At 37.8% G+C, this 16,372-nt stretch overlaps 2 protein-coding genes across 4 annotated transcripts in view; one reads left to right on the forward strand and one right to left on the reverse strand.

Annotated features, from left to right (window-relative positions):
- Positions 1–11,192, forward strand: part of stub1 (STIP1 homology and U-Box containing protein 1) — a 43,354-nt gene extending 32,162 nt beyond the window's left edge. Inside the window, exons 3-7 of the mRNA XM_063059164.1 lie at positions 318–483; positions 2,575–2,665; positions 3,473–3,529; positions 7,101–7,217; positions 7,307–11,192. Coding sequence (XP_062915234.1) covers positions 318–483; positions 2,575–2,665; positions 3,473–3,529; positions 7,101–7,217; positions 7,307–7,432 — 557 coding nt within the window. The 3' untranslated portion in view covers positions 7,433–11,192. The remainder of the gene's footprint in view (positions 1–317; positions 484–2,574; positions 2,666–3,472; positions 3,530–7,100; positions 7,218–7,306) is intronic.
- A 457-nt stretch (positions 11,193–11,649) lies between these two features.
- Positions 11,650–16,372, reverse strand: part of jmjd8 (jumonji domain containing 8) — a 35,141-nt gene continuing 30,418 nt past the window's right edge. For 2 of the 3 annotated variants that reach the window (XM_063059170.1, XM_063059172.1), the window contains 3 exons: positions 15,947–16,014; positions 15,157–15,291; positions 11,650–14,766 (listed from right to left, as the gene is read on the reverse strand). In XM_063059170.1, coding sequence (XP_062915240.1) covers positions 14,686–14,766; positions 15,157–15,291; positions 15,947–16,014 — 284 coding nt within the window. In that variant the 3' untranslated portion in view covers positions 11,650–14,685. The remainder of the gene's footprint in view (positions 14,767–15,156; positions 15,292–15,946; positions 16,015–16,372) is intronic. The other variant, XM_063059171.1, reaches the window with a different exon arrangement.

A 16,372-nucleotide genomic window follows, 5' to 3' on the forward strand; every position in this document is an offset into this window, starting at 1 on the left:
TGCCTTTTTGAGGCATTACCACAGTACCTTCATAAGGAGAATTTACTACAAAAGTTGTAAGAAATTGTATCTGTACTGTGTGTGTGTGTCTAGAAATTTGTGACTATTAATTATAGATCTTGGGGTATGAATAAATGATAGAAGTGAACAGAACCTTATTTGAACAAACCTGGATTCATTTTCTTACTGTGCAGACTCTATAGAATGATGAAAAATTCAAGTAATGGATGCCCTTGTTTGAGCTACGCTCACTCTTGGGAAGCAAGGTAATTGGTTGCTTTTGTTTTTATAGTTGTTATACAAACTCCCTTTTTCAGCTTACAATTTAGCAAAAGAACAAAGGTTGAATTTCGGGGATGACATTCCAAGTGCCCTGAGGATAGCGAAAAAGAAGCGATGGAACAGCATCGAAGACAAAAGAATACAGCAGGAGAATGATCTTCATGACTATCTCACCAAACTGATCCTCTCAGAAAAGGAAAGGTTAGTTTAAATGCTTCAATTTACAGGCAAAAGAACTGCAAGATCACTTTAGTATCTAAAATAGGCTACATCTAATGTTCATTAAGACCAAGAGTATTAAAGGTCACTGTAAGACTCTCTTGCTACCAGTAGTTTCATACATAGAAAAGCATCCTTTATACTGAATGATAACCTGAATACTATATATCGTGAAAACTTTTCTGCCCGTGTTCAATTTGATTACTACTCTTCCAATTCTAATTTTCAAGAAGATAGATAATATGAAAGTTAGGCCCTAAAGTATTTCAAACTTTGGAGCCAGAAATTGCTGATCATAACTAAAAAGACATGTTCTACAGTTTGTGGTGGGATTTCATGAGCAGCTTTAGTGTGAAAGCCATTTAACTACAGTATATTAGCCTAAAGATAGTGGAGGTAGCCATCTTACCAATCTAGAGCTCTATTAAATGTACTATATATCTTTTGTTAATTGAATTGTATGTTTAAGGTCTTAAACTTAAAGCATGCTATTGCTACCAGTTGGGGAACCATGCAATATTTAAACTCAGTTTAATAGTCCTTTGATTCTTCCTTTCAGATCTTTAATTAGAGTCTGCCACTGTTCTTTTGGTATTTCAAGTATTTTGTTGAAGGCTCAGGAATTTAACTGGAATTTTAGATCAAATTATTCTACCTTGTTTAAGCACCTTGACAACTGTAATATGTTTCTGAGCAGCACATCGAAAGTAGAAGAGACTTTGTGGGGTACTTCAAAGGAGGAGAGCAGACAAACGTGTGCCCAGTCAAAAGCATAAAGACAGGTGACATCTGCAGAAATCTTTTCAAAAGAAGCTTACAGGAGGGAAGTAATGGAAAGATTCAGGAAGAGAACTCCATTGCATTGAGCCGAGAGCGCTGATGACATGGCTCAATGATGACAGAAATGATAAGAAATGCCCAAATCATAAACACAAATTCTGCAGATGTTTGAAATCCAAAGCAACACACACACAATGCTGGAGGAACTTGGCAGGTCAGGCAGCATCTATGGAAATGAATAAACAGTCGACATTTCAGGCCGAGACCCTTCTTCAGGACTGGAAAATAAGGGGGAAGTTGCTAGAATAAGTTGGGGGAGGGGGAGGGAGGATAGCTATAGGTGGTAGGTGAAGCCAAGTGGGTAGGAAAGACAAAGGGCTGGAAAGGAAGGAATCAGAGAAGAGAGGAGAGTGGACCATAGGAAAAAGGGAAGGAGGAGGGGACCTAGCAGGAAGTAATAGGCAGGTGAGAAGAGGTAAGAGGCAAGAGCATGGAATAGAAGAAGTGCGGAGGGGGAGGGAAATTTTATTTTACTGGAAGGAGAAATCAATATTCATGCCATCATGTTGGAGGCTACCTCCACCCTGACGGTGGCCTTATTGTGGCACAAGTGGAGGCCATGGACTGAAATATTGGAATGGGAATGGAATTAAAACATTTGGCCATCATGAAGTTCTGCTTGGCGGTTTGAAGAAGTCTGGCGGTTGAAGAAGAGGTGCTCAACAAAGTGGACCCCAATTAGTGTTTGCCCAAATAGTGCTTTTTGAATAGGAGCTGAACGGGTGAGGGGGGGTGATGTTACAAAGTCAAAATAGTTGATTTGACGGTGGGGCTTAAATTAGGTCAGTTGCCTAAAATTTCAAACACTATAAAAGTGGACCATTCTCTATCAAGAGTGGATAAAGAGGTGCCTCCTCTGATACCTTTTAATGGAGCTGCCTTTATTTAAAAACAAAAGGGCATAAAACGTTTAAGGCCTAAACTCTCAAGCCTATGCTGCTTTGATGTCCCAGCTAATGGGAAGTTTGAATTATGTGAGATATTTTATTGCTGGTCTTCAATCCTGTTCTGTCTTGTGTAGATGATTGTCTAAGCAGTGAGCAGAGATTCTTGGCTATCTTTACCAAGTAACAGAATCTTCAAACTTGCCATATCCATGTGCTTTGTTAGCTGTCAGTTAGAGCCCACCAGATCAGTTTGTGTTTTGAGAATAAAAACTGGAAAGCAGTTACAAAGACCATCTTGTAAATGGTGATTTGATGACAGTTACTGTGTCACTTTTACTGTGAACAGGGAAGTGGAGCAGTGTAAACGAAAACTCCATGAAGAGAACATGGATGATTCCCGAACTCGAATGGAAATTGCAAAGATAGAAGCCAGACATGTAAGATTTGATTCTCCCTCATTAGGTTTGAGAACTCTTTGAGCACTAACTGCAATTATTCAAGTATATTATTTATTGCCACCAGAATTACAGCAAGAATGTTTTGAATTAAAAAAGGGTATTTTTATTCTGTACAGATGATTCTATTTCAGATCTGGGCAAAGAGCTTTATTGTTTTTACTTTATTTTAATAAATAGAAAGTTAATTGTGCAATACAGTTGGTTTTTCAAAATACTTGAGATTCTTGGAAAACTATTTTCATAATTTAAATTTATATAATGAATTAATATAATGCAGAACCTGTTGCAGCAATTTTTTTAAAAACTCATCTGTAAAACATATTCTCTTGTTACAAATTGATAACTAACTGGTTGGTTACAAATTGATAACTAACTGGTTGAAGTGATTGGGAAGAAAAATATGCTTGATATTGTCACCAGACCAGCCTCCTTGGCTATAAACCCATTCAAATTGACCTCTCCCTCCTACTCTTTACAGAATGTCCAGATGTGTTGTTAGCAAAAGCTGATTCTCATTTGTTCTCTCTCATTTTCCCCTTGTAGTTGAATTTTGTTGCTAACTCTTTGTGTCTTTTTATATTTGTGTATCTGTTTTTCAGGGATCAAATGAAAAATCCCTTATTAAGGTGCAGCAATTTCTTCTCCCTTTGTGCTGAATGAATCTTAGATTTTTCCTTGCAGCTCATTTATTGCAACCATCCTTTGTAAGCTAAAATAAAACTAACAGTTAGATTGTTTTCATGCCTTTGTTCATGCTGAAGTGCTGATTTTAAATATCTTTTGCAGGACAAGTACATGAATGAAATGGATAACTTGTTCTCACAAGTGGATGAGAAGAGAAAGGTACTTTGCTGAATAGGTTAATTATAACTTGACTGACAGGCCTGTCAAATGTGGTTACTGAGTCCAAGACATTGTTATTTTTTTGTTGACAATTTGTTATTTGTGACACCAAATTTCCTAAATATATTTGCACCACATAAAATAATATTTAGTTATGGACATTGACAAGTGCCGCACTACTCAATACACTCTTTATATGAACAATTACATTGTTAAAAATTGAAAATGTTCTAACTTTTTACCACGTGAACACGAGAAAATCTGCAGATGTTGGAAATTCAAGCAACACACAAAATGCTGGTGGAACGCAGCAGGCCAGGCAGCCTCTATAGGAAGAGGTACAGTCAACGTTTCGGGTCGAGACCCTTCGTCAGGACTAATGGAAAAAGGAGATAGTAAGAGATTGAAAGTGGGAGGGGAAGGGGGAGACCCAAAATGATAGGAGAAGACAGGAGGAGGAGGGATGAAGCCAAGAGCTGGGAAGTTGATTGGCAAAAGGGATACAAGGCTGGAGAAGGGGGAGTATCATGGGACAGAAGGCCTTGGAAGAAAGAAAGGGGGAGGGGAGCACCAGAGGAAGATGGAGAACAGGCAAGGAGTTATTGTGAGAGGGAAAGAGAGAAAAATAAATAAATAAATAAAGATGGGGTAAGAAGGGGAGGAGGGGTACGGGTCAAGACTAACGGAAAAAAGAGATAGTGTTACGTACCCCGTTACTGGGTTGCCAAATCAGCAGAAATGGATCACTCAGTTGGAGTCTGGATTACTAGAACTAAGAAAGTTTTATTAAAGAAACAAGCAACACAGTACTCTAATCAAAAGGATAATAAATGCAACAGTTCAGCAATGATAAACATACATGTACACAGAATTAAGATAACAGGATCAATCAAGCTCTATCGTTGTCTGGGGCAAATGACCAGTTTCAAAGTGACGCAAAGTTCAGTTCAGTTCGCAGTAATCGCTTCCGTGGGAGATGGACAGTGTGGGGGAAGGAGAGAGAGCAAAACGAATGAATATTGAAAACAGCTTCCACACAGACCTTCGCAGTCAGCTTTCGGGCGAGCCCTTTGTGATGTCATCTGAGGTCACCGACCGTGACCCCTCCGTTTCCAGATACGACCGTTTCTCTGTGCTGAACCTGGCACCCAGGCAAGGGTGGACACACACCAGGTTCCCGCCGATCGTGCCTTTCCACCCTGAGCGTCTAAGGCTTGATCCCGCGATCAGCCGTCCAAAAGCTTCCCGCCGACTTGTGAGAGGCGCACCGCTTCCAGGGTCTCGTTACCTCGGGTGTCGTGTGTGTCTTGCCTTAGCGAACCTGTCCCTTTTTATCCCCCTGCTGGGGTATCGCCTGTCCATCACTTCAAACAGTTCAGGGTTCAAAGAGGGAGCCGCTTTAGACAGCTCTCTCTCCTGTCCCTTCATTACACATCTCCAAATGCTGCTCCATTGTTTTCCTTATCTCTCTCTCTCCTGAAGACAGGTGGCAGACCAACTGCTGATTACACAGGACAACTAACATCTTAATCTATGTGTATTCCTGTCACAATAGTAAGAGATTTGAGAGGGGGAGGGGGAGACTCTATCCACTAGAGGAAGCAGGATCTCCCAGTGGCCACACATTTTAATTCCACGTCCTATTCCCATTCCGATATGACAGTCCACGGCCTCCTCTACTTTCAAGGTGAAGCCACACTTAGGTTGGAGTAACAACATCTTATATTCCATCTCGGTAGCCTCCAACCTGAAGGCATGAACATTGATTTCTCTAACTTCTGTTAACACCCCTCCTCCCCTTCTTACCCCATCCCTAATTTATTATTTATTATTATTACTTTTTTTCTCTCTTTCCCTCTCACAATAACTCCTTGCCTGTTCTCCATCTTCCTCTGGTGCTCCCCTCCCCCTTTCTTTCTTCCAAGGCCTTTCGTCCTATGATACTCCCCTTTCTCCAGCCTTGTATTCCTTTTGCCAATCAACTTCCCAGCTCTTGGCTTCATCCCTCCCCCTCCTGTCTTCTCCTATCATTTTGGGTCTCCCCCTTCCCCCTCTCACTTTCAAATCTCTTACTATCTCTTTTTCCCGTTAGTCCTGACGAAGGGTCTCGTCCCAAACCACATTGACTGTTCTACTTCCTATAGATGCTGCCTGGCCGGCCGCGTTCCACCAGCATTTTGTGTGTGTTACTTTTTGCCATGCAGGTTAAACTGGAGTTAACATAATGGGGAATTACTGAAGGATAATTAGTGACATGTTGGTTGCGCCATGTTTCGTTGGAATAAGATTGACAGGGATGACCATGAGTCAAAGTGTATTTAAAAAATATTGTTAACAATGGCCAGCAGTTGTAATAATGGAAGTGGAATTAAATATTGATGGGAAAGAAAAAGGCAACAAAGCAGACTAAATAATACTATGTTTAAATTAAGTCATTCTTTTGCAGACACTGCTGTAATTGGCTGCAGCAGTTAAAATAATTTCCAACATGATTTTTGGAAAGCTGTTGCTGTGGAAACTTGCTGTGCAAAAACTGGCTGGTGCATTTCCAGTAAGGTGCAGTGGTCATAGTTTTTTTTTAAAAAACAAAATCCAGGCAAAAACAGAATGGGAGTGTAGCAAAGCAGCCACTTCCCTGTGTTCCAGACTCTCTACTTTGATTTACAGCCTGATTTTATAAATTAGGAAGTTTTTTTTCCCACAGAAGTCCAAATAATATGAAGGGGCAGCAATGTATGCAACATACACAAAATGCTGAAGGAATTCAGCAGGTCGGACAGCGTCTATGGAAAGGAATGGCCCTGATGAAGGGTTTTGGTCTGAAACATCGACTGTTTATTCTCCTCCGTAGATGCTGCCTGACCTACTGAGTTCCTCCAGTATTTTGTGTGTGTTGCTGTGGACTTCCAGCATCTGCGGAATCTCTTGTGCTTATGACTTGCAGGAGTGTATGCATGTGGATCTGCTGGAGAAGAGCAATACAAGGCAGTGTTCAAATTCTGCAGACATGCACGTGCAGTGAAATACCCTTTTCATGCTAGTAGACACCTACAGCTCACCAGCAGATCTGCTAAAGTCTGGAATGCATTTTGGAATCAAGGACATCTTTTGGACATTGTTTGCTTGGCTGGGGATCAACAGCTCACCGATGAACTTGCGTAGGAGTATAGGAACACTTGGCCTCATTTACATGCTGTGAGGGAAAATGGGTGATGCTTAAAAATAGTTTATTGGATATTAAGCACTTTGGATGGATGTGATATTAAATAAGAGCTAATCTCTTATTTTTGGTGAAATAATTCTACTCTCTGAGTAATAACCATGTAGAATTGGGATTATTGCATAGTGATCTATTGAAAAATTCTAATTGTTGTATGATGATATTTGAAACTTAAAATTCTTTCAAAATCTCTTAGTACCAGTTTGATTTATAAAATAACCAAATATCTAGTTTGACAGACTGTTTAACATGATCAATATTTTTGGGTGATTTGGCAGTTTGTCAACATGTATTTTAAGTTTGTCTGTTGTGTTCTATCTACTGTGTATAATTTAATCCTCTTCTATGTAGAAGCGAGATATTCCTGACTATCTTTGTGGAAAGATCAGCTTTGAGTTAATGAGGGAGCCATGCATTACACCCAGTGGGATCACATATGACAGGAAAGATATAGAGGAGCATCTTCAGGTATGGAAAATAAACTTTGACAACTAAACAGTTTGAGTCATTCACGACACATTAAAGGATGCATAATATGTGCATCTTTTCTCTTTCAGCGGGTGGGTCACTTTGATCCAGTGACTCGAAGTCCATTGACTCAAGAACAGTTGATTCCAAATCTGGCCATGAAGGAGGTAATTGATGCATTTATATCAGAAAATGGCTGGGTAGAAGATTACTAAACTGGATTTAAGGCCATCAGGACTTGCATATTTGCACTGCAGCATCAACTCAATGATTGGACTAACAAACTGAGTGAGTGTGAGCAAGCCACAGAAACTGACGGAATGATGGGGAACGAGGGGATGTGCAGGTATCACCTGCAGCTCTGTACCTGAGGGACACACATCTTTTTGCTTATGTTTAAATTTCTCTTACATGCATGTATATAAATCATATTTGCCAGAGGAATTCTGAACCTAGAGCAGTTATTAAAATATTACTGGCTCTTTAATGCTTGGTGTAGTGGGGTAATCTGATTTACAGTTTTGATTTCTTTGATTTTAAATTTAAAAAACAGATGAATTGGATTATATTCCATGCAATATTTGAGTGCTTTGTTTTTTATTGTAAATGTTGGTATATGATCTGATTGAAAAATGAAAACTTCCTGACATCAAAAGATCTAGAGCCATTTTGTGATTGAATAGGCAATTAATGCATAGTTTATATTTCACTCAAATGCCTTCTCTGCTTTAGATTGTCTTGCTGCCAAAATGTGTTGTCTGTTAACAGGCATCAACTAAAATCCAAACTGCTGATTTCTCTATTGTCACTCAAGGTACTCCTCTCATCAGCTATATATCAAGAGAACAACACAAGATCAGGGCGTGAAATTTATGACTGTTTCAATACTGATCTGAAAACATTTAGATCTACTGTAAACATTTAGTATGTGTCTACGAGTAGGACCTATCGAACGTGTGTGGGCTAAAGACATTTATGGAGATACTCTTTGTGGCTACACACCCTAAGCAGACACCTGCAAAGTAGGCCAAAGTTTTATTTTCTCATTTGTGCCAGTATTTGGTCAAGTAATGGATTTCTCAAATCACAACCTTAAAGCCTGTGAATTTGGGATAGTGCACTAGTTTAAATCTCTAGAATAGCAACCTTGTTTAAAATATGAGACTCTACCTGACAAATATAAATGAATAATTTAAAAATAGTAACTAATGTGTCTGAAACAACACAGCCAGTATAAACCATTCAGGTTAGAAGGTACAAACTAATCTCTTGTAGCAAATGTGAATAGTGTGCCTCCTTGTGAAGTAAATACTGCATCAGAATTGTTGGACAACAAACTTGTGTTGTCCAGTTTGCTTGTCTCCTTCATCCTCTTTCACTCTTTCCACTGTCCCTCTCCAAATGACAGCTGTTGTCATACGATAACTTGGTGAAATTTACATATCCTAACTTGATTTCCTTGTAGTGTTTCTTGTTCTGTTAAAAATATCTGAATGTGTGCTATCAGTTTGGGAGATAAATTGACTTAGGTGGCTTTATCAGTATTTCTGTAAATGAGAAAAATAAGAAATCTTTCTTTATTGATGAGAAATCTTTTTTGATAGCTTTCAGGAAATCAGAATAAATCCAGAACATCTAACGAGATATTCACATTTCCAAGGTGTTTAAGAGGCTACTCGTTGTGTTAATAAAGTTTATAAATAATTGGAATTTTGATTAGCATGTATATTATTCAGCTCAATAATTGTCAATATCTCATCCATTCCCTCTCCTGTACAGCTCCTTAATGTGGTCTTGTAAGCAATGTTGACAAGGTTAAGCAACGTGTCTATGCATGATGGTGCTGGTAGTATCAGGTGACAGTGATTATGTGATGGGATGGAGATGTGTGTCAAACAAGATTCCACATTAGAAATGTAATGGTAATAATTTTCTTTTTCCTCCACCAGAACTTAGTCACTGATCCATGACCAGTATCTGACTATGTAGTATCCTTGAATATGATTAGGAACTCAAATGCAAGATATTCTTGTGTACCTTCTAGCTTCATATACGGTTATTCTGTCGATGTACTGTCACATTATTTAGTTTTATTTCTTCATTATGTACAGTGTGTTAAATATCATCTTTTATCCATGATTTCTTGCTACAGTTATCTAGTGGCATGGAACTGTTATCTTGATTCAGTTTTACTTTACAAATCGAATGGTTGTGGTTTTCTGCCAACCGCTCCCCCCCCTTTCTATTTGTGTGCAGTTTATTAAATAGACAGAGTTAAATAGTTGTACAAATCACTGCATTGTGCTACTTCACATTCATTAAAATGTTGCTGTGGCTCAGTCGGTAGAGTTCTTATTTCAAAGTCAGAGGGTTATGGGTTCAAATTCAATTCCATTAACTTGAGCTAAAAAAACTTAGTGTTGGACTTGGTGACTTTTAAGTAGAGCTCCTGTCTATCCTAACAGATGTAGAGGATACATTGGCACTATTTCAGCAGACGAGGCAGTAATCCATGGTGTCTGGGTCATTGTTTATCTCACAATGAATTTGTCATTCTCACATTGTTGCTGCTGGGAACTTGATGTGTTCAAATTGGTTAGTGTACTTCCTACAACATTTCTTCTGGCTATAAAGTGCAATGGCATGTTCTTAAGCCTTAAAAGGTCCTTCAGAAATTCAGGTCTTTCTTGTGTTTGGAATGGGTTAGATGAAATCCTTTAGAACAGACGTAAGGAGGAATTTTTTTAGCCAGAGAGTAGTAAATCCGTGGACTGCAGTGGAGGCCAAGTATGTGCATATGTTTAAGGCAGAAGTTGATCGTTTCCTGATTGGTCAGGGCATCAAAGGATATGGCAAGAAGGCAGGTATATGGGGTTGGGTAGGATCTGGGATCAGCCACGATGGAATGGCGGAGCAGACTCGATGGGCTGAATGGCCTAATTCTGCTCGTCATATGGTCTTAAAAGGTTGCCATTTTTGCCTATAGGCCCTTTTCCACACTACAAACCTCGATTCAGAAATTGTCATTTCTCTGCATTCCTGCAGCTGAGAATAGTCTAATTATTTGCTCATATTTTTTGATCTTTTTCAGGCATAATTTGCAAAGTTGTATAATGTGCATTACTATTTTTGCCAAGCTCATTCCTCTTGCCTTTGTCTACCTTGATCAAAAACTAAAAGAAGACAGTTCACAATTTGTTCAGCTTTATGAATGCCATTCTGCCTATTGATCACGGAATGCATTTGGTGAACCTTGGACAACTTAGTACAAATGAGAAACCCAACTGGACTGCCATAGGAATGTGGTGTGGGGAAACCAGTTAGGTACACAAAAGGTTTTACCATTGTAGACACCCCAAAACTGTCCAAATGCAATCTTTTATGAATTGCATCTTGATTTAAAATGTTCCGTATGAAATTTTTGAGATGTCTGTTTGTATTGGATTTGGGATTACTTGGACAGAAATTGGATAACAATCACCCTGTTATTCTGGATTAAATGTCTATTAGAGTTATAGGTCAATGGTCATTTAATAGTGCTTTGACGAGTCATGAATTCCAGAAGTTAATTAATATTGTGACCTGAGCAGCAACCAACTATCAGTGAAACGGTGTGATCTAATAAAGTAAGTTTCTTGCCAATGGGAGGCGCTGCTTTTCTTGTGTTATGTGAATAATATTTCTGGAAACAAATGTTTTTTTTCCCCAGTTACACAGATCTTTTGCATTGATTTTATTTCTTGGTTTCTGACTAAATCATTAATTAGAAAGTGGGTGATAATGTGGCAGATTTTAAAGAATATCAAACCAATTCACTAAGACTCACAGGTGATCTGAAGGATTATTTTTCTCGAAAAAATGACAGGATTTATGAAATACATAGGCTTTTAGAACAATTTAAACTGAATTCATATTTTGAACCATTTTTCACATTTTTAGGCGATACAATGGGTTGAAAGGAAGGTAAGAGTTTGTATATTTTGGTGCATAACATAGAATGTTGTGGGATGGGCAAATGGACTAGATCTTGTCCACTGGATCATTGGAAAAAAACTGCTCTTTTAGCTGTAAACAAACAACTGAAATTTCATCTGTATTTACTGTATGGCCTAAATAATACCTCAGACATAGAAATAGTGTATCGATGAAGTAATCATCTATAAGATGTAGAAATGGAACTGTAACTTTATAATTATATCTGCATGTCCTTTTCACGTAACACAATAACAATTAAGTGCTAAGTGAACCTGCTAAATATTCTGTATTGCATGGTGTGGGCAAATGCAAAATTCTGCAGTGATTTGCTTTTTTTTCTATTGAGATCTTTTATTATTTTTTCTATGCTTGTAATCTGCTGAACAATCATTCTGTTTGGTATTTATTACTACACACCAATGATAATGTACTACTAATCAAATTTGAATACCTCAGGTGGTATCCATGACTTAATTGTACAAGACACTCACTTAATGATAATCTGATATGGAAGATGTACCATAATCATTTGTGGCTGAAATGGCATTCTTGTGATTACTTGCAAAGAGAAATTTTTTGAGAAGGATTGAGAATTTCTGTGCTGGCCACTAAGAGAACAGAGTTCCTCAAGCTAGAAGACAGGTTTATGGTTGTTAGGGGATCTGAGGATCCTACCTTTCACTCCAAGGGCAGCTGGACTCTGGAATGCTCTTCTTAGGGGGTGACTGAGGCAAGTACTCTCAATATTTAAAGAGCAGAAAGCCCTTGAATTATCAAGGCATAGAAGTGCTGAGAAATGGAATTAGTATGGAATATGTGATTAGAAGGTTTGCTTCAACAGGGTGGGCCACAAGATCTGTGTCTGTCATCTGTGACTCCATGATATAAACCAACACACAAATACTTCAGAGATCCTTTTGTTTTGACGTTCAGACATTTATTTATTTATTTATTTATGCATGGATGGCCCTGTTCATTTTTATTACAGCAATTCTTCGTTCTTCCTGAGAATAACTGTGATCTGGCTGCAGGGTCCATCAGAATCTGTCTGGCCTATTACTATGCTTCTTTCAGAGCCTCCACAAAAGGCAAAGTTGAAATGCCAAAACAGCAGTGTGAGGCCCTCCATTTGTTGAGGTCGGCCATGGATGCTGCATCCTGACTGTCTATGTGAGACACAAGCTGAGGCAGTGCAATAAGGAGAGCAAGCTGTTGCCCGTGCAGCAGGCTCCCCTTATCCATGCAGCTGATGAAACTAAACGATGCCAGAGACCAATATAGCAGGTAAAAATGGATGTTTAAAGTGCCATGGTAAACTTTCACATATTCAAGTTATGAAAATAATTGAGTTACAGTTTGTCCAGCATTCTGGAGGAAAGTACTCTTACTTTTCCTATGACAATATTTTCATTCTGTACTAAGCAGTGGAATGAAATATTAAATGTCTATAAACACCTGACATTTATGATTCTAATATCTTGAACTGTCTGTTACTTAATGTCAGGACATTTACACTATAGCTGCACTTAAATCATTTTATGGTGTAGACATCAAATTACAAGACATTCCTTTGTTGCTACTCACTTATTGCAATACCTAGAGTTTAGACTAGATTCTCTCAAGTTAGTCTTAACATCAACTTTAAACTGCATTTTGTTCAAAGCATGAAATTGGTTTTCAGATAAGTTATAATGTAGGGTTATTATATAACTAAGGAGAAATGAATTGATAACTACTGAAACAACTAACTTCCCATTCTTGCTATTTCATTATTTACTTGGAATTCAATATATATTTTTGTAGGATATTAGTTTGTTAACATAATATGAAGTGTCACCTTGATGAGTCTGTCAAAGCAGGTTTGGAGAGATCTAGATCTCTCTTGATACTGATGCAGATTAATAATAGGCATTTCATTAAGTTTGTTTCAGTTATTTTGCAGGTGACTATTTTACAGCTTTTTGAATGCTCAAATTGTAGCTATAGATAAATAATTTTGAAGAGAGTGGGGAGTTACTGGCTACCATTTAACTCACCCTCACCTGCCTTAAACATTATCTGGAATATCTTACTGCTTGTGCTTAATTGTTTGCCATGTTTTCTGGATATAAAGTGCTTTGGGAGAGCTGTTTCTTTAGATGTTGCTCTAATCTGACACAGTATGATAGAAAAATGGAACATTTCATACCTTAAAGCAGGGTTTCTCAACAGGGTTCTGTGAGAGATTGATTTTTTTAAAAAGTTGTTTTATGAACTGCGCACGATGCTAGTGCTCGCAGTGACCAACTTGACCTGGTAGTAATTTAGTCAGAGGTCCCTCAGCCCAGTATGGCTGTGCACAGTAGGACCATGTTTATTTGGTGGGTCAATTGTCAGTTTTTGACACAAGATAGGAGAGGTCATTGATAATTAGCGCTGTATTGCATAGAGGGGAGAGTGGTATGCTGATGAACGTGAAGTGTGTTTTCTGAGCATTTGAATGGACTTGCCCAACTTGGGCTATGACGTCAGCCTCTCCCTCCCAAATTATCTCCCCCAACTCTCCCTTGCACCCTGCCAACTGACTTGCAAATAGCATTAATTAAAATTAATTTACAGCCTTTATTTAAAATAAATCTACCAAGCCTACCTTCAGAAAAATTAATTCCCATTTTAGCTTAAGCTAGTTATTTAGCAGAAGTTTATTAAGTTTGCCTTATGAGTTTTTAAAATTTATGAAAGGGAAAGGTTTAATTTCAAGAAAAGTAAGCTAAACTACCTGCTTTTATCAGGAGAATTTGGTTAAAAATTCACAAAGGAGAAAATCTACAGCTGCTGTGTTGCTTGGCATTCATTCTCTACTCAAAAGAGCAAGGACAATTATTTTTGGATTATTATATCTACAACTTACTGATCACGTTATCTGTAGTGAGCTGTAGGATTAACAATTTTTATGCAGGGTTTTCGAGACATGAATATTATTTCATGAGATCCTGCAGGGCAAAAAGGTTGCGAGAGGCTGCCTTAAAGTAAAAGGGCATGCTTACACCAAGACTGAACTAGGAGACACTATATGTAGCAACTACTTGCAACAGGAATTGGGTACAATAAACTAATTGTTAACCATTTGGGTATTACAGGAGAAAAGTGAACTATTACAATACTGGAATGTAAGAAGTTTTTACAAAGACAATGTAGTACAAGCAAATCAATATTTCAAGTCTGAGCATTCACTGGAGAATCTTCAAACAATGTTCATTATATTTGTCAGTGGTCCACTTCCAGTTTAAAAGACACATGTAACTTTTAATGAGCTTCTTTTCATTTCATTTTTAGGGTAGGTTGGATGTTCACTTGCATTCATATTTACTTCGTGAGTAAGAACACGGCCATTTTCAGTGCTGATCATTTTGTGCAAATTTGAGGTAGCTGTTTCAGACTTTTAATTCTCTATTGATTCATGGAAGGTTGAAGGAAAATGGATTGGGTAAAGCCATGTGATTTGAGTTTGCATTCATCCTAAAAATGTAGAAATGAAGACACTGGTGTCAATATTAAGGGTAGCGTGCCACCAGTGATCTGGAAAATACAGTATCTGCAAAAGGAAGAACAAATTTAAATGAAATGGGGTCTCACAGCAGGAAAAGTATGGCAATTTAATAAAGCTGGTTCATTATCCCTTTCTGTTGAACAAAGATGTTAACCTTTAAGAATTGAAATCCAGCTATTTACACAAAGTATAAAGCGGTCAGTTTTGAAACATGTTTCAATAAAACATTATAATAATGTTTTTTATTTTCACTCCCCAGGCACTTTCCAATGCCCTAAATATTCCTCTTGAAACATTTTCAGTCTTCCTCCAAGTTTTTGGTCACCTTAAATTCCTTTGATATGGTATCCATTTTCACCTCAAACTTCTGCACTGCTTTTTCTACTACCAAGGCTAACAAAGATTGTTCCCAATGACAACTATTTTAAAACTTACTTCTCCTGGATGTATAGTACACTCCAGAGGTTTGTCCATTTCTGATAGATATGGATATGTGTCAAGCATCCACGATAGTGTGGTCCTGTTCGGATGAAATTTTGGTGTCTTGTCTGGTGGATAAAGAAACCAGCGCTGGCCAAAACATGTAAAAAGCATTAGAACCAATGTACAGAACAAGAATACAATTATTTACTACTTTTCCACATTTAATGTACCTCTTAATTTTAAGATCTTTTGCTCTAATAGAAACTGTACTTAGCGGCACCCTCAACTCACATCATCATAAATTGTTGGAATAATGCTGAAATCTGTGTTGCCCAAATCAGTAATTTTTTTTTTAAATTGTAGCAAAACCACTGTCATACAAATGAGATTTCCTTGGATTGTACCTTCAGACCATTTTGGATTTTTTTTTTCATAAATGGCTTTACAAACATACCTCTGAACAGCCATGTCTCTGATCTCCCTTGCTCTTCATCACCCTTCCATTGAGTGTAACCTCATTTTTTCCTTTATAGTGGATTATCTTACACTTTTGTAATAAACTGTCTCATCTTTTATTATTACAGGTTATGGTCTGCACTGTACAGTCTAGGAGAGCAATGGAATTTAACTGGAAACTTTATAGAGGGAATTGTATTCAAGTTAAAAAGGTGGAGAGCTATGGGTAAAGCGTTGGACCTAATTCAATGGCTCAAAAGATCTGTCATAGCCACAATAGGTTAATTACTTCTACTGTTCGTAATAATTCTAATTCGGGTAATGAATTAAGAATTGAAATTCTCACCTTTCGCCCATATATAACTTCGGAATATCCAGCTCCATGCCAGTGAAAAGGCACTCCTGTACCTGCACCTTAAAGGAGACAATCAAAAAACTTTGTTGTAAATTTCAAATTATATACAACAAGAAGATGAGAACAAACCCATTTGTGGCAAGCTGATAGTAGATTTACATTTGTTTTCTTTTTCAGGTTATTTTGTATTTACTACAGAACATGAAGATACCTCTTTTCCCAAGATAGAATCAGTCTTTAATACAAGCTATGAATGACTACAAATAATTTGCACAGATAGTAAGGCATCCTAATTAAAGTCCCCATTTCTTAATATATCTTATTAAGATGCTGTCCTCTGAACATTTTCTTCAATAACATTTCGGTTTCTTCTCATCTGACTACCTGTGATCTGCTGCCAGTGTGAGGAGGAAAAAT

Source organism: Mobula hypostoma, chromosome 9 (genome assembly GCF_963921235.1).
Source record: "Mobula hypostoma chromosome 9, sMobHyp1.1, whole genome shotgun sequence".
In the NCBI taxonomy this organism is placed as follows: Eukaryota; Metazoa; Chordata; class Chondrichthyes; order Myliobatiformes; family Myliobatidae; genus Mobula; species Mobula hypostoma.